We start from the raw sequence: 22,981 nt of genomic DNA, 5'->3' as shown, positions 1-22,981 counted from the left end.
CTCAAATTTGCAAAAACCTCGTAAACTTTTTTCACTTTGTCATTATGGGGTGTTGTGTGTAGAATTGTGAGAAGCTATCCTAAATTATGGTACAAAGTCATTAAACACATGTCTCATCGACCTCATTAAAAAGATTCGGCACATTGGGAGTTGAAAGATTCCAAATTTTGATTTTACAGAAGTTCTGAAATAACAATGAAACTAATGAAATAGCAACAATTACAAGAAAAAAAAAATCTTAAAAGTGTGTATCTGGAAAAACAAAAACAGGGGTTGGCGAGCGAAGCGAGCAGGGGCAAAGCCCCCTAGTATACACTTAAGAAAATGGTATTATACAGAACCCTGGCATCAGTTTTGTTCTCTGCCTCAATATGGCACCCATTACTGGAAATGTTTTTTGTGATATTCCATAGCATTGCAAGGTTATACTCTTGAGCACACAGAGTCCATTTCTGAAAATGTATTTTGACATTTTGCAAAAGTTGCCCCTTGCACCAAAACATCTCTCAGAACAAGTGTTGCAGTTGCAGTTTTGTGTTAATTAGGAAAAACAAGTAATGCCTTATATCACAGGTAAAAATATGTCAAAAGCACATACACAACCCATATTACACTGAGGAAACAACTAAACATTTGTATCTATGTACATATACGTGCTCATCCAATCATTTGTACTGCCTGTGTTGGAAGCGGTTTCTGTTCACCACTAGACACAAAGAAACATTACATTTTGTAAAATAGATAGGAGTTACGGTTCCTGAATTCACACATCTCACCCTACCCTCTGTTGCAGTTGCCCAATAAAATGATGGCATGCACATGGTTGACTGCTCCAGGGATTCACCATGGAGTTTAACAACTGCTCTCTGAACATCTTTTGTGAAAGTGGTAGCTGCTACATAGCTTTCGATTGTTCTTTGTCAAGTTCAAAACTGTTCATGATTGCAGAAGATGTTTTAAAACAATTTTTGTATTTATGCTGTATGATGTAAAACCCAATCAGTGCATCTGAACAATCAACAATGTATTTGTTGAGTTCCTTGACATCCCCTGGAATTCAGGATACAGTGTCACCAGCAGAAAGATTGAATTGTGCCCACAGTTCTTATCCAATGCTCCACAACACATAAATTAATCTGCATGCCACAGCTGACATACCATATTATGGAAAATGATATTTTAACAAGCAAGAAAGACTTTGAAGCAAAATGTTGAGGATTTTTAAAAAATATATTTTTGTATTCACAGCTGGATAATAATCATTTGTAGAAAGATGATGGAGCATTTGAAATACTCTCCACTTTCTTAGTTTGTGGTTGAGGTCTATTTTGCTTTAGTGTATGTTTTACTGGCTGAGAGACACAGGAACAGCATAGGTAGTGTGAATAAGGGGTTCAGCTAAAATACACACAAATCATAGAAGCCATTGTCTCATAGATGTTTAAAGAAATTAAATCTGAAAAGACGTATATTTTTATCTAGGCAGCAGTCCAAAACATACCTCAAAATTAACTATGAGATGTTTGGAAGAGTGAAAAATAAGTATTTAAATATTAATACATCTAGGAAGAAAGCTTAGTAACAGTTGTTTACAAAAACAGCCAAAATATTCTACAAATAAGTTAAAAGATAAAGAATTAAAAAAAATAAATATTTTGAAATTATTTCTGCCAAAGGTGACTTTACAGAGAACTGACTGACTCAGTACCTGAGCCTTGCTGTGTGTTTACTGCTGTACTTCTTAATGGTTTTATCAGGATCTTTTCATATAGATTTAGTGAAACATGATCATTTTCTGGACTAGCCTGACATGGTTGAATTAAGATATGAACAAAGGCATCAGCTGCACTGTTTATTTTTTTTTTTTATTTCATAGCATGCTTTATTGTTGTCTTGTTGCCTCATCCAATAATTCTAAATATTGTCCACATCTACCAGGGATAACCATAATCTTTTATTTACTTGTAGATTTTTTTTCTTATAGTAGAGTTTTGCATTCTAAATATATTTTGAAATATTTTTTTTCAGTAAGGTGTACTTTCAGCACTCATTTTGAGGTTGTCTAAATCTCTACAGATCTGGGGTTTTCACCATAAAATCCCTGATTCATTTTTAGTGTAAAATCCTGCAGGAGACCATCAGTCATTTAGCTTTTTCAATTGATATTACTTTTTCCAGTGGGTTCATTTAACTGTACTTTGGAAGAGTTCAGATAGTTTTCTGTAGGGATGCTCCAATCAGGCTTTTTTAAGGCTGATTCCAATACTGATTGTTTCCCCCATGTCTTGTTAAATTTTTTACACTAAGCTCCTGCATAACCAGATGCATAGAAGCCTTACTATATGTCCTATATTAATGTGTTAACTTTTGTATTTTTACAATTAAACTCTACACCACAGGTGTTAATTGTTTGTTTTTTTTTATTAACAAAATAAAATTATGTAGTCCTATTCCTCAGTGACCAATCACTAAGATAATTTCCTTAAAGTATGCAATTTAAGTAGTAAATATGTATAAAAATATTTATCCATAATACATATGGCATAAAAGCAAATACAGTGTTTCTCATAATTGCAAGCTGTTATATTTAATTTTTCTGTAATATACTATCTGAAATAGTTTCATTAAAAAAGTCATATATATATATATATATATATATATATACACACACAAACACACACACACATAAAATCAGTTGATTGATATTGGCAGTTAAACACATTTTAAATGTAAATACACATGCACTTATCGGTTTTTAGTAATCTTTAATGATTCATTTCATTACTGATTTTTTTGCTGTTTAAAATACATCTTTACTATATTTATACAAGTGTTTTATTTTTTTTCCAGTGTACCAGCTACACATAATTCTTGAGGTATAATTATAAACATTAACATTTTAATAATGCAGTACCTGTTTCTTATCAACACATATAACGTATGACACACACAAATAATATACACAGAATTCCAAAGTCCTTTGCTGGAAATAACATGTCAAGTCCTACCCATCCAAGGAGAACAAAAATTACTGAATTTAGTGGAAAACATTGTCTTTAGCTCTGTAGCTGCCCTGCTGGTCCTGCATTTGAATTGGTTCTCTTAGCCTCCACAATCCTTTCCAGCACACTAAACTTTTGTCTGCAGTATCGTCCACCTTTTAATTTCTAATGGCCAGCACATGTCTCGTTGACCACCCATTATGGATGCTCCAATTTTAGGGTTGATACCGATTACCAATATTTGGAATTGTTTCAATTTCATTTTTTGCACTTTTTCTTAAAAGCTTCATTAAAAACAATATTTTTGGAGACACATTGTGACAACGCAACATATAACTGCCCGTGAGTGAATATTGTTTCTGTTTCTCTAATAAATAATCTGACTTTTTTTTTATGTTTGTCCCTGTGATTTATTGATTGTCATAGCAAAAGCTATTCTCACAGTAAACTGTATACATTTTAATAAAAATGGCATATCACAATCTCCTTTGGTGTGCGGAATATATACATAACCTTCTTTTTGCCTGTTAAAATTTACATTGCTTCTCTGTGATAATAAATATACACCTGACTGAATTGTGTATTCTTTAAAATTCAACTTGTCATTGCTTTAACTGTTGCGGGACCACAGATTCTCATAGTGTATGGTCTATTATTGTGTAAATCCACGTTTTGTGCATTGAATGATGTGAATGCGAAAAGACTTTGTTGTCTACTTTTTGCCATTTATTTCTGACCTTGATTTGTCCTGCTGTTTTTTCAATTACACCTGGTTCTGATGGTTAATCAACTTTTGTTTTGCGGTAATGTGATCTTTTCTTTGATACTGTAGTGGCTGACATGATAAAGTGTCACAAAAGTTTTACTTGAACAATCGCTGACTTTGTAACCCCAAACACAACTTTCTAGCACCCTCTCCAATCCCTCATCCCCCGTGTCTCGCCCCCCCCTACCGCATCAAACAATACCCGCTATCAGTCTAACGTGCTGTACTCTGTCCTCCCTCAATCGGACCAAACAGTCACTTAAAACCAAAAAGGCCGCAACCTGGCTGAGATGCTGCAATACTTTAGAATTTTACTGGTTTCATAATCTCTTATCTGCCTTTTTTTCTCTTAACGCCTTTGGGTGTCTATTCTCTGTATTGTCCTGGTTGCACAGGATCTGTGTGCACTATGTGCTTTTACATGACTGACTGTTTTTTGATGGATGTGCTCTTATATGATATCTTTTGCAAGTAGGGCGTGTCTTGTAAGAATCCCATGTTCCACGTCCCCGCGAAATGGCCTTGGGACAGTCTCTTGGCACCAAATCTTATGTTTACGGTCCCCGTGAGACGCTCTGTGGCAAGTCTCTTTTGTCTCGCGGGTCTTTTAAATGTCTTTCGAGAACTTCTGAGAAGATCACTTAACGTCGCCTTGCTTTTGCTTTCCAGGATTTCTTTTTATAATAGAGATATGAATTTCTTAAGGCTTATTGGTCAGTGATGATAAAAATATTGAAGATTCCCTTAAAATAACATACTTTTTAATTAATAAAATATGTAGAGAAAATGTTTATCCATAATACATATGGCATTAAAAGAAAATACTGTATATTTTCATAATTACAAGCTACCATATTGTTTAAGTTCTTCTGTAATTTACTGATCTGAAATTCCACTTTCTTTAATGTAAATTCTAATATTCCAGGCTTCTCTCTCTCTGGTTAAGTCTGCCTTACTGGTTTTTGTTTACAGAAAGTTCACAACAAAAATGATTTGCACTAGGTCAAGTACTATAATACTTTTTGTAAATGTAGGTGCTGGTCATAAAATTAGAATATCATGACAAAGTTGATTTATTTCAGTAATTCCATTCAAAAAGTGAAACTTGTATATTAGATTCATTCATTACACACAGACTGATGTATTTCAAATGTTTTATTTCTTTTAATTTTGATGATTATAACTGACAACTAATGAAGTCCCAAATTCAATATCTCGGAAAATTAAAATATTGTGAAAAGGTTCAATATTGAAGACACCTGGTGCCACACTCTAATCAGCTAATTAACTCAAAACACCTGCAAAAGCCTTTAAATGGTCTCTGTCTAGTTCTGTAGGCTACACAATCATGGGGAAGACTGCTGACTTGACAGTTGTCCAAAAGACGACCATTGACACCTTGCGCAAGGAGGGCAAGACACAAAAGGTCATTGCTAAAGAGGCTGGCTGTTCGCAGAGCTCTGTGTCCAAGCACATTAATAGAGAGGTGAAGTGAAGGACAAGATGTGGTAGAAAAAAGTGTACAAGCAATAGGGATAACTGCACCCTGGAGAGGATTGTGAAACAAAACCCATTCAAAACTGTGGGGGAGATTCACAAAGAGTGGACTGCAGCTGGAGTCAGTGCTTCAAAAACCACCACGCACAGATGTATGCAAGACATGGGTTTCAGCTGTCGCATTCCTTGTGTCAAGCCACTCTTGAACAAGAGATGGCGTCAGAAGCGTCTCGCCTGGGCTAAAGACAAAAAGGACTGGACTGCTGCTGAGTTATGTTCTCTGATGAAAGTAAATTTTGAATTTCCTTTGGAAATCAAGGTCCCAGAGTCTGGAGGAAGAGAGGAGAGGCATGGAATCCACTTGAGGTTCAGTGTAAAGTTTCCACAGTCAGTGATGATTTGGGGTGCCATGTCATCTGCTGGTGTTGGTCCATTGTGTTTCCTGAGGTCCAAAGTCAACACAGCCGTCTACCAGGAAGTTTTAGAGCACTTCATGCTTCCTGCTGCTGACAAACTTTATGGAGATGCAGATTTCATTTTCCAACAGGACCTGGCACATGCACAAAGTGCCAAAGCTACCAGTACCTGGTTTAAGGACCATGGTATCCCTGTTCTTGATTGGCCAGCAAACTCGCCTGACCTTAACCCCATGGAAAATCTATGGGGTATTGTGAAGAGGAAGATGCAATACACCAGACCCAACAATTCAGAAGAGCTGAAGGCCACTACCAGAGCAACATGGGCTCTCATAACACCTGAGCAGTGCCACAGACTGATCGACTCCATGCCACACCGCATTGCTGCAGTAATCCAGGCCAACGGAGCCCCAACTAAATATTGAGTGCTGTACATGCTCATACTTTTCATGTTCATATATTTCAGTTGGCCAACATTTCTAAAAATCCTTTTTTTGCATTGGTCTTAATTGATATTCTAATTTTACGAGATACTGAATTTGGGACTTTCATTAGTTGCCAGTTATGATCATCAAAATTTAAAGAAATAAACATTTGAAATACATCAGTCTGTGTGTAATGAATGAATCTAATATACAAGTTTCACTTTTTGAATGGAATTACTGAAATAAATCAACTTTGTCATGATATTCTAATTTTATGACCAGCACCTGTAGTACTAAATTTATTTTTATTCAGATTAGGTCACAGCTTCATAGTTCAGTTTTAGTGATTTTCTTTTTTTTCCCAAAACAAAGTTTAATGTTAACCCAGTAAGGAATGGTTAATGTTTTTTCATAGTGAAAATTATGTTAAGAGAAGGCAATCGGTGAAAAAATGTGATTTGTAGATCATATGAGTTTTGTAATTGTTAAAAGCTAAGATTAGCTTAGATGTTAACTTTTTTTTTTTTTTGGACAGATGACAATGGATGAAAAGTATGTGAACAGCATATGGGACCTCCTGAAGAATGCCATCCAGGAGATTCAGCGGAAGAACAACAGTGGTCTTAGCTTTGAGGAACTTTATAGAAATGCATACACCATGGTGTTACATAAACACGGAGAGAAGCTTTATACAGGACTCAGAGAAGTTGTCACAGAACATCTAATTAACAAAGTATGGTTGTAATTTTTTAATACACAGATTTTCTGATCTTGAAGCTGTTCCTTTGTTTTTAATATCACATATTTAATAGCAAGTTGATGTCTATCCAGTATTACAAGGTGGAAAGGGATGACACAGAAAAGAATATCGCATGTCTTAGACATTAGAGATGCACAAATAAATTGGCATTTGATTGAAATTAGAATGTTTTTTATTGTTAATGTGTTGTTTTCTAATGTGCTTATTTTCCTAACACAAACAAAATGGTTGATGCAAACAATATACTGTTACTGTCTTCATATACTGTTACAAATTTAAGAAAAGATCCACTTATCAGGCAACAGTCTTGTTAGTTTACAATTCAGAGAACTCTGTTTTTTTAATTTTTTTCCTTTTATGTAATCTTCTGTTTTAGATAGAATTATGCTGAATAGTGCAGATAAAAATTGAGAAGCTTACAGTTTTATTGTATTTCCATTTTTACTAATGTTAGTACAGTTAGGTCCATAAGTATTTTTGACAGTGGTATAATTTTCATAATTTTGTCTCTACTCAATGGATTTGAAATTAAGCAATCATTATGTGTTTGAAGTTTAGGCTTTTTCAGCTTTAATTTAAGGGGTTTAAGTAAAATATCATACAAGCCGTTTAGGAATGACAGACATTAATTTCTGCAAAGACCTCCATTTCCAGGAGCCTAAAAGTATTTGGACATTTGACTAACCAGCTGTTCCATAGCCAGTTTGGAGCAGTTCACTCATTATTTCATTAATTATTAAACAGGTAAAAGGTCTTTAATAGATTCCAAGTGTGAATTTTGCATTTAGAAACTGTTATTGTGATCTGTCAGTGTGAGGTCCAAAGAGTTGTCCATGCAAGTTTAAAAAAAAAAAAAAAGCCCATCATTAGGCTGAGAAAATAAAATAAACTCTAGAGAGAGAGAGAGAGAAACATGAGGAGTGGTCATGTAGAATTCTGTCCTTGGTGAAGAAGAACCCCTTCACAACATTTAGCTAAATCAAGAACACTCTCTGGGAGGTAGACCTATCATTACCAAAGTCTACAATCATGTGAAGACTTCAGAAAAGTAAAGATAGAGGGTTTACAACAGGATAGGAAGGACAGATTAGACTTTGCCAGAAAACATTTTTTAAAAGTCTGTCCAGTTGTGGAACAATTTTCTTCCTACAAATGAAACTATGATCAATATATACCAGAATTTTGGAAAGAGAGGAGTATTGAGAAGAGAAAAAATGAATGAATACCACATCATCTGTGAAACATGGTGGAGGCAATTTTATGGTGTAATCATGCATGAAGTCAGTCACTAGTGTTTATTGATGATATGACTGGTGGCAGAAGTAGCAGGATGAATTCTAAGCCTACATGGCTATAATATCTGTTCAGATTCAGCCAAATGCAACAAAACTGATAGCACAGTGCTTCACAGTATAGATGGACAGTGAGCCAAGACATACTGCGAAAGCAAACCAAGTGCTTTTCAACGCAGAGGTCGATAGCCAATTCAGTCAACTGACCTTAACCCAGTTAGACATGCATTTCACTTACTGAAGACAAAACTGATGGTCAGACAGTCACTGACTGTTTGATTTTTAACCAAATATCGGTGATGATCATTATGTTTATTATTATTATGTTAATTTGTCCGAATATTTTTGAGTCCCTGAAAATGGGGATGGTGGCTATACAGAAAAATGGCTGTCATTCCTAAACAGCTCATTCGATATTTTTGGTAAACCTCTTAAATTAAAAGCTGAAAGTTTACACTTCAATCATATGATGATTGTTTTATTTCAAATCCATCGTGGTGCGTGCAGAGTCAAAATTATGAAAATTTTATCACTGTCTAAATACTTATGGACCTAACTATATACACTAGCATGGCAATGGAGATATAGAAATCATGTTAACAGGAGCTTTAGGTAATTTTTTTCTTTAAATAAGGAATATAGCTTAAAGAATTGTAGTGATCATATTCTACCAGTGAAATCTACCAATATCAGGCTTGAAAAATTAGTAAAACTTGCAAAGTAAAATTTTTAATGTGTAATTTTACTGGTAATATTTATTTTGTCAACTTTCTTTCCTACTTGTTACAAGAATAGTCAAATCATTTTTTAAATCACTATTTTATAATTATACCAGATTTGTTGCTTAGGAATTTATTTACTTTTTTCATCATATGTTAAGGCCATATGCATAGGATGTCGCCTTCCCCATTGCTATTGACCTGAATGCAAGATTGTTGAATGCGGCAACTAGCTGTTCAGTGGAGTTGCACAAGTGTGTGGTGCCCTTTGGTTAAACTTTAATTTGTAAGAAACTCTTCTAAACATTGTTACATTGATGGCTAAAAACAGGCTGAAGTGTATTTTTAAACACCAGTAATACAGAGATTCAGGAAACTGACATGGATTGTTAAGTGAATTTGTACTGAGGTTTGTTCTTTTTTATTTGTTAAACTGGCAGATGCCAATTCACATCTGCATTGAGAAATTTAAGGAAATAACACAGTCATCAGTTCTTAAAAATATTTATAGTGGGCCTGCCTTTTACCTGTTATGCACTAAAGAGTTTTTGGCTTTATTGCATCTAAATTACATATCCAAAAATAAGCGTCTGTTTGTTCTGCTTATGTAATAATGGAGCTGCAAATGGCTGAACAGTAAGTAGAAAATACAATGCTCCAAATTTTTAAATGAAGTTATAATTAAAAAACATTTTTACATCAATATCAACCAAATAAAACAAAATGTTGCAGTTTAGGTTATACTTTTCTAAAACTGAATTTTATAGTATATCACCAAGACATTTCATGATGCACAACCCTGGAATCAATTTTCTTTGTGCCCCCGTCTATCAGCTATCACTGTGCCAAATTTTGATATCATATTACATAGCCTTGCAAAGTTCTGCTGTTTGGTACAAGGTTTCCCACTTTATATGAATGTTTTGTCCCTTTTAGGAAACATTCTGTCCCTTTTTGGAAACAGTCTCTTGCACCTAGACGATCTTGCAGTTATATATGAATTTTTTAGGGAATTATAATTAGCTGAAACAGTTTCCCCCCCCAAACCCCCCTTCTCCTGTAGTGCTCATGACACCAGCAGCATGAAATAGCAACATTCGATTGATTGGGGTTCCCCATACAAATCTGAGCAGTAGTGTGTCATAGCATTATTCAGTGTCATTAGTTTGTACAGTGGTGTCTCATGCAAGTTTGTGCTTTGTGATTTGGTGGCATTCGATTGGTTTGTGGTGGAATGGAATCTGTGAAGCTATAAAGAGCAGTGCGGTGTGATACGACACAAAGGCATTTGATCAGATGGCAATCCCCTGCAAAAGTTTGTATGGCCAGTAATATTCAGATCAAAGGGCTCCTCACATGAAACTTCGAGTAGGTGTGCAAAGAACTTGGAGCTGGAAGAGCACTGCTCAGATAACTAACATAGAGAGAATATACAGCAGACAGCATCTGGATATGGTAGATGAACCCATGATGCTTGAACTATAAAAATGCATGCCACAGCGCTTCAAAGTTATACTAAGCAGTCCATCATTCTCATTACAGTCAAATCTGTGACTCAGTATTTTCATATACCATATCACTAGCATTCTGTAATGTTTCTAGGACTTCCTGAACCATATGTTTTCTTATTGTTTCTCTAGTACAGATTTCAAGTCTGCACATCAACCAAACAGTTGGCATATACAGTCACAGAATCTTGTGCGTAATTAGGTGTAGAAATGTGTAAAGCTTAGCTGTTGTCCCAGTAATCTATTTCTTGTCTGTTACGCACGGCTGTGACATGTAGTACGAGAGACCAATCATAGACAATTATACATCTTTTAGAAGGTGTGAAGTTCCACTATCCATTGTTAATGAGTCTTTTACTCTGTGCTGTGACCTGGGCAGGATCTTTGGTAACAGTATATTCACTTGCCTGTAATGCGCTTCTTGATTTTGGTATATACATATACAAATCACATATTTAACAAATGAAGGACAGCAGACAACATGGAAACTTGTGATTTATTTGAAAAAAACATATCATTGGGTGTATAAAAATACCATTATTGTTTTTGAGTTTTAGGTTTATTGCAGTACTAGCAAAATCCCCGTGCTTCGCAGCGAAGTAATGTGTTAAAGAAGTAATGAAAAAGAAAAGGAAACATTTTGAAAATAATACATAACATGATTGTCAATGTAGTTGTTTTGTCACTGTTATGAGTGTTGCTTTGATATATTATATATATATATATATATATATATATATATATATATATATATACACACACACATACATATATACATACATATCTACATATATACACATATATATATATATATATATATATATATATATATATATATATATATATATATATATATATATATACATACACATATATATGCAAATACACATACACACACATACATTATATATATACTAGCAGAATACCTGCCTCAAGAACGGAGAAGTAGTGTGTTAAAGAAGGTACGAAAAAGAAGAGGAAAAATTTTAAAAATAACGTAACATGATTGTTAATGTAATTGTTTTGTCATTGATATGAGTGTTGTTCTCATATCTATCTATCTATCTATCTATCTATCTATCTATCTATCTATCTATCTATCTATATATATATATATATATATATATATATATATATATATACACACCGCTTGGCAGTGGAAGTAGTGTGTTAAAGAAGGTATGAAAAGAAATGGAAACATTTTAAAAATAATGTAACATGATTGTCAAAGTAATTGTTTTGTGTATTTGGCAGCGCCACAAAGTTTTTTCGTCTAGCTGCATCAGAAAATGTACCACGACGTCTGACACGCCTCCTTTTACTGTTTTCTCACAGCTTGATTGCTGCTGTCATATATATATATATATATATATATATATATATATATATATATATATATATATATATACACACACACACACACATACATACATACATATATATATATACACACATATATATACACATACATATCTTCATATCTACATATCTATATACATATCTACATATACACATATATATATACATACCTATCTACATCATATATACACACACACAAATTATATGTATGTATGTATGTATGTATGTATGTACGTACGTACGTATGTATGTGTGTGTGTGTATATATACTTATATATATATATATATATATATACATACACATACATATACTTGTGTGTATAGCTTTGGTCACTGAGTGCAAGTGAGAAATAATAAAATATAGTCTATAAGTTATTAAACAGTAAAACATTAACGCTTTAAGAAGTACAGGTACATTGAGCACTACTGGAGTGGTTATGGTAAACTACATATTAAAGACTGTGTAACACAACAGGTAAGTAACTAACAGCAGCTAAAATGTATATGGATCATCTCTCGGTAGTAGATCCCTTTTGAAAGGCGCTACACGACGGCTGTGGTATAGAAATTACATTTTCTATGTGAACGCTCAAATTTGTGCCTCTGGTAATGTGCCTTACCGCATTTAAAGAAAATTAGTTTTGTGTCCTCTGCAGTGTTAAGCGAGAAAGGCTTTGGTTTGGGATCAAAGGAAAAAAGGTGTAAAGAAAGGAAAGTTGCCTTTTTACTTTTATATAGTATAGAGAGATGTGTTCGCTGACGTTATGATCGCTTTTGGGGACAGTCGCGTGGGTCTTGTGTAGACTGGTGAGACGTCCCTGCCATTAATCGGCTGTGATGGCACGTGCAAAAGAAAGTGTGAATTGCCTTAATATTATTTTGCCGTGGTGTAGAAAAGGGGTCCCGTGTTTGCACTTGTCTGGGCTATAGCGCAGGGGGAGGATGAAAAATTAAAAGTGCTCACTTTGACTTAAGGCAGAAGCGCAGTCAGCGCCTCAAAGGCCGGCACAGCTATGCAGCGCTGGCTGCTCGACTTTTGCTGGGCAGGAGACCACAGTTTTTGCAGACTCGTTCATGATATCAAAAGTCTCAGCGATCTTTGGAGGTCATTCATATATTATATGATATATATATATATATCAAAATACCCGCTACCAGCGGAGAAGTAGTGTGTTAAAGAAGTAATGAAAAGAAAAGGAAACATTTTAATAATAACGCACATGATTGACATTGTCATGAGTGTTGCTGTCATATATATGCCTGCCTAAATAAGTCACCCTCGCTTTGCTCTTACTTTTTACCGCTCATTTAATCATGGCTAGTGGCGGAAAAATTATAAAATGGAAGGAGGATGGCTTTACCAAAACAATTATTGATGGCGAATCGATTATTTATAAAGCTTGAATTGGTGATCTGTTTTTCTGTGTTAACCTCATATTTTTTCATACTTCTTCTCAAACTAAGGTGGTGCGAGGGTAAAATGAATTGGGATGCGCTGATCAATGTAATCTGCTTGTAATGCAAAGTGTGATTAAATGCATTATTTTTAACGCTTATGGAGCACATGCATCAAGCTTCTCAGCTGTGCTTGTGCTAAGAAAAGGAAAGTTTTAAAAATAACGTAACACGATTGTCAATGTGACCTTTTGTAAGTAGTGCCTGGAGGATTCAGTGTGTAGAAACTCTAGAGACAGCGTGTGTATTAACTTGTGGATTTTTCTGTGAGTATTTGGTGGCAGTCTGACAAAGTTGCTTGGAAGATGGCTTTAGCCGCGGAGCTCAGCTCAGAGCAAAATTAGATGAATGGGAGGGGATATGATGACGTGACTCCCCCACCCGCCTTAACTGTCAATCACCCACAAACACAGTCTCGGAATTTGCATTAGCACACCCCTTCACCTACAATTTTAACTTAGTTACAAAGTGATCAAAACTCTCGCTTATATCCTCGCCCTCTCATTAAACTTGTATCCTGCATTACCTGTGGGCATGTGAAACGCGGCGTAGCCTGTCTATGAACTTAATTTAAAGTTTAGGTTTACACCTTGCTTTCTTTTCGAGGTAGCATCACTCATGAATATGGTAGTATATGTCACTCGCTCGCTTCTTATTGTTTCGCTGCCTTCTCAATTATATAATGCATGTTTTCTTAAGCGCTTTTTGGAGGTCTTCCTGGTTTTCTACGCACTGCGTTGACAGTCAGTTCACGTGATTACGTGGGAGGCGTGATGATGTCACACGAAACTCCCCCCCGCCATTCCAGCTCAACTCCATTACAGATAATGGAGAAAAATACCTTCCAGTTATGACCATTAGGCGTAGAATTTCGAAATGAAACCTGTCCAACTTTTGTAAGTAAGCTGTAAGGAATGAGCCTGCCAAATTTCAGCCTTCTACCTACACGGGAAGTTGGAGAATTAGTGATGAGTGAGTGAGTGAGTGAGGGCTTTGCCTTTTATTAGTATAGATATACACATACATATCTGCATATATCCACATATATATACACACACACACACATATACATACATATCTGCATATATACACACGCACACACACACACACACACATATATATATATATATATATATATATATATATATATATATATACACACATACATATACACACACACTTTGGCGTGCAAGCAGCTGTTGCTAGGGGTGCCAGAATCCAGGAAGAAAAATGAAAAACATTTGTACAGAATCTTTATCTATCCATTCCTAAATAATTAAATGGGCAGGCAATTTCGTATCAGTGCAATACGCTGCTTGTTAAAACGGATGACTCCTGCTCTTACGTGCACTTTGTGCTGCGTGGGTATTATGAACTATCGTATCTGTTCAAGTTCTATTTAAATTTTAAATATAAGTAATTTTTTTTTAGTCAACAGAAATATGTTTGGTAGGAATGTAAGTTAAATTTAGTTATCATTGCATAAATTTTTCTTCACCATAGAAATTTAAAGTAGGGATGCACCGAAATGAAATTCTTGGCCGAAGCCAAATAATAATGAAATGCTTGGCAAGGCAATACAACGCGTGTTTCGATTTTTTCCATTTATTTTGCCAATTTTTCACCATTACAATAATTAAATAGTAAAAATGTGCTTTTTACTATTTTGTGCTGCTTTTCAGAGAAATAAATCAAATAACAAAAATACAATTTCAAAATATTTATTTAACACTGAACATTTTTTTAACATTCCAGCAGATATTATACAAACAAAGCACAATATAACTTAAAATAAATAAATTAGTAAAATAAAAAAATATTTTTATTTGGCCATCTTTGAAGCCCCTCTTGAATAGCCTATGTTAGGCCTATAACTGACTGCTGAAAGAATGTAACTCTGTATGTCTACAACAACAAATGTGCATTGAATAGTGCAAAAAATGTGGATGAACCCACAACAAATGAATAACTGTCTTTGACATAAGCCTACTTAGCCTACTTCTTCAGGAAAAGTGGCAGGTTCTTCTTTATGAAAAGTAGCTTCTCTGCTTTCTCACATGAAAGTCGGTTCCTCTTCTCATCGATGACATGAGATGCAGCACTAAACAGTCTCTCGCTGTCGGTGCTTGTGCATGGAGCAGACAAGTACCTGCAGAATAGTTGAAATTTTTATTGCAGTTTTCTGACAGTTGCTCATTTCAAAACGAACAATGTCTTCAAGATAATGAAATGGTTGAAACCCAGTGTAGGCCTACTATTTTACTACACTGAAAATAGTTAAATTTTCACAAAATACATAATATAAAATATAGGTAGTAACACTTTACAATGTTTCCTTTTGTTAACATTATTGCATTAACTAACAATGAGCAATACATTTGTTATGGTATTTATTAATCTTCGTTAATGTAAGATAATAAAAAATATTTAGTTCATGTTAGTATAAGTGCATTAACAATTTTAACAAATAGGCCTACCACTTTTGATACTTTTTAATTCAAAAATTAAAAATGTGATAGTTTTAATACTGTATTAGTAAATGTTAACATTAAGATTAATAAATGCTTTTAATAAGGGTTTTTCATTGTTAGTTAATGTTAAAAATAGAAACTACTTATAAAGTGTTACCATAATCCAAAATATAAATAAAATCTTAAATTAATTTCCCATAGAAGTAGCCTATCTGCGCCAGGTCGGGAAAGCGGCCTTGATTGGTCCTCCAAAATTCGAGAGGGTTATTGCTCCTGGGGATGGGGACTTCTGAGAGATAACCATCTAACTGTTGAGCAGTTGAGCTTGTCCTCTGTCTTGCAAATGGGTTATTTTCTTGGAGGATCTCATCGAACATGTCAGACAGCGAGACTGTGCGCGGCTCATCTGTAGTACGAGCCCATTTACTCTCTGCGCTGTTTTCATCTCCTGCGCTGTTCATCACATGACCGTCTCCATCACCTAGCGGCTTTCCCAAATCCAACTCAGGCCTGGATCATTTCTCGTGCGCAGCTTTTCCCCACATCCAAGTAATGATCTTTATATCGTGGATCAAGCACAGTCGCGATGCAGTACAGGGGTTCTGAGTCCGCCTGACTAAATCGTGTGCTGACAGCTTCCAAGAGCGCACTTTTAGTTGTTTTAACTCCGTGGTCTGTTTCAGCCTCTTTGTTTAAAAGACACTTTAGTGCTGCAAGTAAAGGTATGACGTCTGCCACAGATGCATCAGATGAGCTTATCTCTTTTGTTATCTGCTCAAAGGGGGCGAGAAGAGAGAGAACGTTCTTGATTAACACCCACTAGTATGCGGTGAATGTCGCAGGCAGGTCATGATCTGCTATGTATGTAGCCAAGACTCGCTTTTGCGAAAAAGGCTTTCCAGCATATAATATGTACTGTTCCACCTTGTGCTCACATCTTGTTGGAAACGTTTTTGTGGCGTTCCGAACTTTTCTTGGATAGATTGTAGGCGCGCATAGACAAGCGGTGAATGTTTAAAATGGCTAATTTTCCTGCCTATCGCTATCACATCTGCTATACTGCGCTGACTCAACAATCCCTCGTTGACCGCCAGTTGAATTGTGTGTGCGTGTTTCAGATCACTATCTTCCATGGCTTTAGCCATATTTCTTGCGTTGTCACTGACTACCGCATGCACTTTAGATTGGTCGATACGCCAAGTGTCAAACATGTTGTCGCCTCGGATATGGCTACAGCTGTATGGGACCCTCTAAACTCTTGTGAGTGAAGCACAATCTTTTGTAGCTTGAAATCTGTGTCGATCCACTGCACAGTTAAACTCAGCATACTGGTGGGGCTCACATCCGAGCTCCAAATATCAGTCGTGAAGCTGAGGGCTGCAATATCTGTAGCCAAGAGCTCATGGACGTGAGTTGAAACGACATTATACATCTCAGGTAAGCACACGTCTGAGAAATGCCGTCTACTAGGCATTGTGTAACAGGGCTCAATATGGTCTATAAGCCTGCGAAATCCAATATCCTCTAAAACAGAGAATGGTTGATCATCCAATGCGATGAATTCCATTATCCTTTTAGTAATACCTTTAGCTTTGGCACTGTCATTGGCAAACTTTTTTGCCTTTTCTAAGAAGTCAGCCACAGATGGAGTGGGTGTCCTAGGACTGGGAGGAGCTACTTTTCTTTTGCTGCTGCTGTTGCCATAGCCGCCGCCGTGTCTTTCTCGTACTCTGCATGATGTTCGGGGTGTCTCGATTTTAAGTGATAAATTAATCTTGAAGTGCTATACGTTTTTGCAGATGCACCCCCTCTGGACAAATCAGCAGAACAGTGTCTGCAAACGGCCGTTTTTGCCTCTTTCTCTGACGCTTTAAAGTGCTTTCACACTGCTGACATTTCTGCTGCATAAAGCGCGCGCCTCTCACTCTACGCGGGTTACTATTTGATCGCGTCATTAAAAACGTCATTGTTCGGCAAAATTTATTCGGCTTTTTACTTACTCTATTATAATAATTATTATAGTAATTTCGGTTGCCGAACATTCGGTGCATACCTACCAAAGATATTTCTGTCGACTAAATAGAACCTACTTATATCCCAATAGAACTTGAAAAGATATATTTTTTCAAATCTGATCGCGCATTTTAGATCGACTTGATGCGCACTACATCGAGCCAGCGAGCTATTGAGCTGTCGCCTGCCTGCCTCAATAAGTGACCTCGCTTCGCTCTTACTTTTTTACCGCTCATTTAATCATGGCTAGTCGCAAAAAATTAGAAAATGGAAGGAGGATTACACCAAGTATGGCTTTACCAAAAAAATTATTGATGGCGAATAAAGTATCCATTATTCATAAAGCTTTAATTGGTGATCTGTTTTTCTGCGTTAACCTGATATTTTTTCATACTTCTCAAACCAAGGGGGTGTGAGGGTAAAATGAATCGGGAAACGCTGATATATATATTGAATATATTGAAATAGTTTTACTGTCAAATAATGCAAACAGTGTGCGGCACGTGTTTCACCCTAATTCTGGGCTCATCAGGCATACACACTGACTGCACACTCTCTCGGGAATCAAACCTCGGACGTCAGCGATAGAGGCGAAGCCTCTCGTGTTGCGCCACGGCGTGTGGTTCGTTTATTTGACAGTATGTAGATCGGGATATATATATATATATATATATATATATATATATATATATATATATATATATATATATTGTGGAGTCTGGCCCAGACACAGACAGGCGGACACGTTTATTTCACCCACAAACATGTTTATTTACAGTAATCTCAGTCACAAAGTGCTCCACAAAAACCCCAAAGTCCTGGCCACACAATGCCTTACTTCCTTCAGGCTGCCTTCTTACATCCAGCTCAGTCCTCTCTGCTCCCGACTCTCACCCTGAGTGAAGGGAGGTGGCCCCTTTTATTATCACCCGGATGTGCTCCAGGTGGGTTCCGGCAATCTTCCACGGACACACCCCCATGTGGCAGAAGTGCCGGCTGCAACCCTGGAAGCACTCCGGGTGTCCCTGCCCCTTTTCCCCCCAGCACTTCCTTGTGTGGCGGAAGTGCTGAGGTCCAGGGCTCCAAAGGCATGGGGGTGCCCTCTGGCAGCGACCACGGTCCCCTGCAGGGTGGAGCTTCAAAGCTCTGTACCCGTGGCCTCCTAAGGAACCAGGGTGGTCACCCCCAGATGGTCTGGGGAAGGCGCAAGCCCTCCTCCGGTCCTCCTGGGCGTCCCGGCTGGGTCGCCAGCCCAGCCACCTCCGACAGTGTATATGTATGTGTGTGTGTGTGTGTGTATATATATATATATATATATATATATATATATATATATATATACACATACATACATACATACATACATACATACAGTGGAACCTCTAGATACAAGTTTAATTCATTCCAGCACTGAGCTTGTATAGCGAATTTCTTGTATCTAGAACAAAACTTCCCCATTGAAAATAATGGAAATCCAGTTAATCCGTTCCGCACCCCCAAAAATATCAACATAAAAATCAATTTTCCTAACAAATAACACTGATAAATAAGTGTGGATACGCTTTGTCTGCTGAGTGTCATGTGATCATAACTAAGCTGATGGTTCTTCTCTGTCATGCGCGCCCCCCTCTCTCTCTCTCCTTATCTCTCTTGCTCACTCGCTCGCCCCCTCTCTCTCCTCTTGAGGGTAGAGAAAAGCCAAGCAAAATGACACCTTTTATTGGCTAACTGAAAAGATTACAATATGCAAGCTTTCGAGGCAACTCAGGCCCCTTCTTCAGGCAAGATGTAATCAAAGCTTGCATATTGTAATCTTTTTAGTTAGCCAATAAACTGTGTCATTTTGCTTGGCTTTTCTCTACATTCATAATGGCTAACACGGTACAACACCCTAGTACTCCTCTTAAAGGCAATCGTCTCCTATTCTCCGTCTGCATGTCCGCAATATTTTTGGATATGCTTATACGGTGAACTGCTACAGCGAAACAATGAAATCACAAGCGCACAAATACGTAGATCCTAACGCTACGGGAGAACAAGGAACACTGAGTGAGCTGACGGGCTGGCAGCGTCAGCTTGGGTGAATCCCCGAGTCGAGGCGGATTGGGAAATGCGTCTCGCATAACCACAGCCTGGTATTTAGATCCAAATTTTTCGCTCATACTTTCCTCTTATCTTGAATTTCTCGTATACAGAGATGATCCTATCTAGAGGTTCCACTGTCTGTGTGTGTGTATATATATATATATATATATATATATATATATATATATATATAATCTCCTGTAGCCACAATAAATTACAAACCAGGAGTGAACAAGTTCCTTCCTACTGCAGCCACAGCCGCGACACACATAAAAAACATCAATAATAACTCATAAACTTGCATTATTATTTAGGAAAATCGCAACATTTTACTCAAAATCATCTCAAAAATTATTTCAAAAATTCTGATTATATATAAACAAAATCCATCCTCCTCTCTTTCCTCAAAAACAGTTCAATTACTCTGTCGTACGGATTATCCGTGCGCTTCAGTTCCATCAAAACGTCCCTTTCTATCGCCATCGAAGCTAATGCTGAAAGGCGAACTCACCCTATGGTGTTTCTGGCATAAGTTTGAATTCGCTTTAGGGCTGAAAATGTCCGCTCAACAGAAGCAGTGTACACAGGAATGCTCACCGCTAAAATACCAATGTGAACAGCTGCCCCATGCTCTCATTCAGATTTTTCTGATGAAGGAAGTCAAGGAGATCAGTGGGAGATTTTCTTACAAAATCATCCATGCCATACATTACAGTCAGTTCTGTTTTTAGCCAAGTCAGATTAAAAAGCGCTCCGTGGCTCTTGTGTTAAACTGGAGAAGGCTGCATGCGTGAAAGTTTTCTTGTATTCCCGAAACTTCTGGGGCTCGAGGAGCGTGACGAACATCAGGTTTTCGTGGTCTTGAAATCTGGTCTTTGTCTGGCAAATACTATTGTCCAGAATCCTGCCATGGAGTTGGCTGTAGTGCGCGACAATCTTTCGCTCGGAGCATTTGTGGTGCGTTCAGTGGCCTCGTAGAGTTCCTCATATCGGCTCCTATCCAATCAATGGGTCTGAATACGGTGACGTTGCCGTACACCTGCTAGAGGGCCCTACTGACACCAACTCAAAATCGGATTGGGTGAAGCAACAGGTTAATCGACATATATTCTGTGTTAGAGTGACTGCACAACGGATTGTGAAAGCCTCTCTGCCTGGCATCAAATGATGGCTGAAATGTGATTGGTTAAATGCTTTAATACGAAACTCTGCCTCCCACGGCTATTGAGCTGCAGTCTATTCTCTCTGTCTGGCAACAAATTATGGCTGAAATGTGATTGGTTAAATGCTTTAATACGTTATGACCATTATGCGTAGAATTTCGAAATGAAACCTGCCCAACTTTGTAAGTAAACTGTAAGGAATGAGACTTCCAAATTTCAGCCTTCTACCTACACGGGAAGTTGGAGAATTAGTGATGAGTGAGTGAGTGAGTCAGTCAGTCAGTCAGTAAATTTGATGGCTGCTGAGCCTGGACAGCCTGCTTCAAATCATCCCATACATTTTCGATGATATTCAAGTCGGGACTGTGACGGCCATTCCAGAAAATTGTACTTCTCCTCTGCATGAATGCCTTTGTAGATTTCGAACTGTGTTTTGGGGCATTGTGCTGTTGGAATATTCTGCCCTTCCGTAACTTCAACTTTGTGACAGATGCATGATTATTATCCTGAAGAATTTGTTGATATTGGGTTGAATTCATCTGATCCTCAACTTTAACAAGGGCCCCAGTCCATGAACTAGCCACACAGCCCCACAGCATGATGGAACCAAATTTAATAGTAGGTATCAGGTGTTTTTCTTGGAATGCGATGTTGTTCTTTCACCATACAAAGCACTTTTTGTTATGACCAAATAACCCAATTTTTGTCTCATCAGTCCAAAACACTTTGTTCCAAATAGAATCTGCCTTGTCTAAATGAGAATTTGCATACAACAAGCGACTGTTTGTGACGTGAGTGCAGAAAGGGCTTCTTTCTCATCACCCTGTCATACAGATGTTCATTGAGTAAATTGCGCTGAATTGTAGAACGATGTTCAGATACACCATCTGCAGCAAGATGTTCTTGCAGGTCTTTGGAGGTGATCTGTGGGTTGTCTGTAACCATTCTCACAATCCTGCGCATATGCCACTCCTGTATTTTTCTTGGCCTGCCAGATCTGGGTTTAACAGCAACTGTGCCTGTGGCCTTCCATTTCCTGAATACATTCCTTACAGTTGAAACTGACAGTTTAACCCTCCGCGATAGCTTTTTGTAGCCTTCCCCTAAACCATGATACTGAACAATCTTTGTTTTCAGATCTTTTGAGAGTTGCTTTGAGCATCCCATGCTGTCACTCTTTAGAGGAGAGTCAAAGGGAAGCACAACTTGCAGTAGACCACCTTAAATACCTTTTCTCATGATTGGACACACCTGTCTTTGAAGTTCAAGGCTTAACGAGCTAATCCAACCAATTTGGTGTTGCAAGTAATCAGAATTGGGCAGTTACATGCATTCAAATCAGCATAATTACAAGGGGATCCAAATTTTTGCACAGCCAGCTTTTCACATTTGATTTAATTGCATACAACTAAATACTGCTTCACTAAAAATCTTTGTTCGGAAAACACCCCAGTACTTAGATGTTCCTAGGAAATGAGCAGAGGTGGGTAGAGTAGCCAAAAATTGTACTCAATTAAGAGTAGCGTTACTTCAAAGTAATATTACTCAGGTAGAAGTAAAAAGTAGTCATCCAAAAAATTACTTAAGTAAGAGTAAAAAAAGTATTTGGTGAAAAGATTACTCAAATACTGAGTAACTGTTTGATCATAATAAATGATTTATTTTTTAGAAATGTTGTAATAAGACAGCCAAAAATATAAATTAATGTGCAAATTCTGCTTTTTCCAAATAGTAAAATAAAAAATGAATAAAAATAACATCTTTACAAAATAAAGATGCACAAATAACACTAAGTTCCAAATCTCAGTTTTTCACAACAATGCTTTTGAAGCCAATACCTACAGTTGGTAACATGTATGTTTGAACATTGCAGACTACTTACAGTGACAAGATATACTGTACACTGACAGTATAATACTGTATATTCACATGCCCTCCAAATAGCACAGCTGATAGAAAATAACTTTAGAACAAGGCAGCTTGTGCATGTACAAGAAGTCTCACTTTAACTTGACTGTCTGTGTGTGTGCATGTTTCATTAAAACGTGCT

The 22,981-nt window shown here is 37.0% G+C and overlaps 1 protein-coding gene across 1 annotated transcript in view; it reads left to right on the top strand.

Annotated features, from left to right (window-relative positions):
• Positions 1 to 22,981, top strand: part of cul3b (cullin 3b) — a 122,590-nt gene that overhangs the window by 40,209 nt on the left and 59,400 nt on the right. Inside the window, exon 2 of the mRNA XM_039756147.1 lies at positions 6,642 to 6,839. Within this exon, the coding sequence (XP_039612081.1) occupies positions 6,642 to 6,839 (198 nt within the window). The remainder of the gene's footprint in view (positions 1 to 6,641; positions 6,840 to 22,981) is intronic.

The sequence above is a fragment of the Polypterus senegalus genome, chromosome 1 (assembly GCF_016835505.1).
Source record: "Polypterus senegalus isolate Bchr_013 chromosome 1, ASM1683550v1, whole genome shotgun sequence".
Lineage (NCBI taxonomy): Eukaryota > Metazoa > Chordata > Cladistia > Polypteriformes > Polypteridae > Polypterus > Polypterus senegalus.
This window is presented reverse-complemented; position numbering and strand designations above follow the sequence as displayed.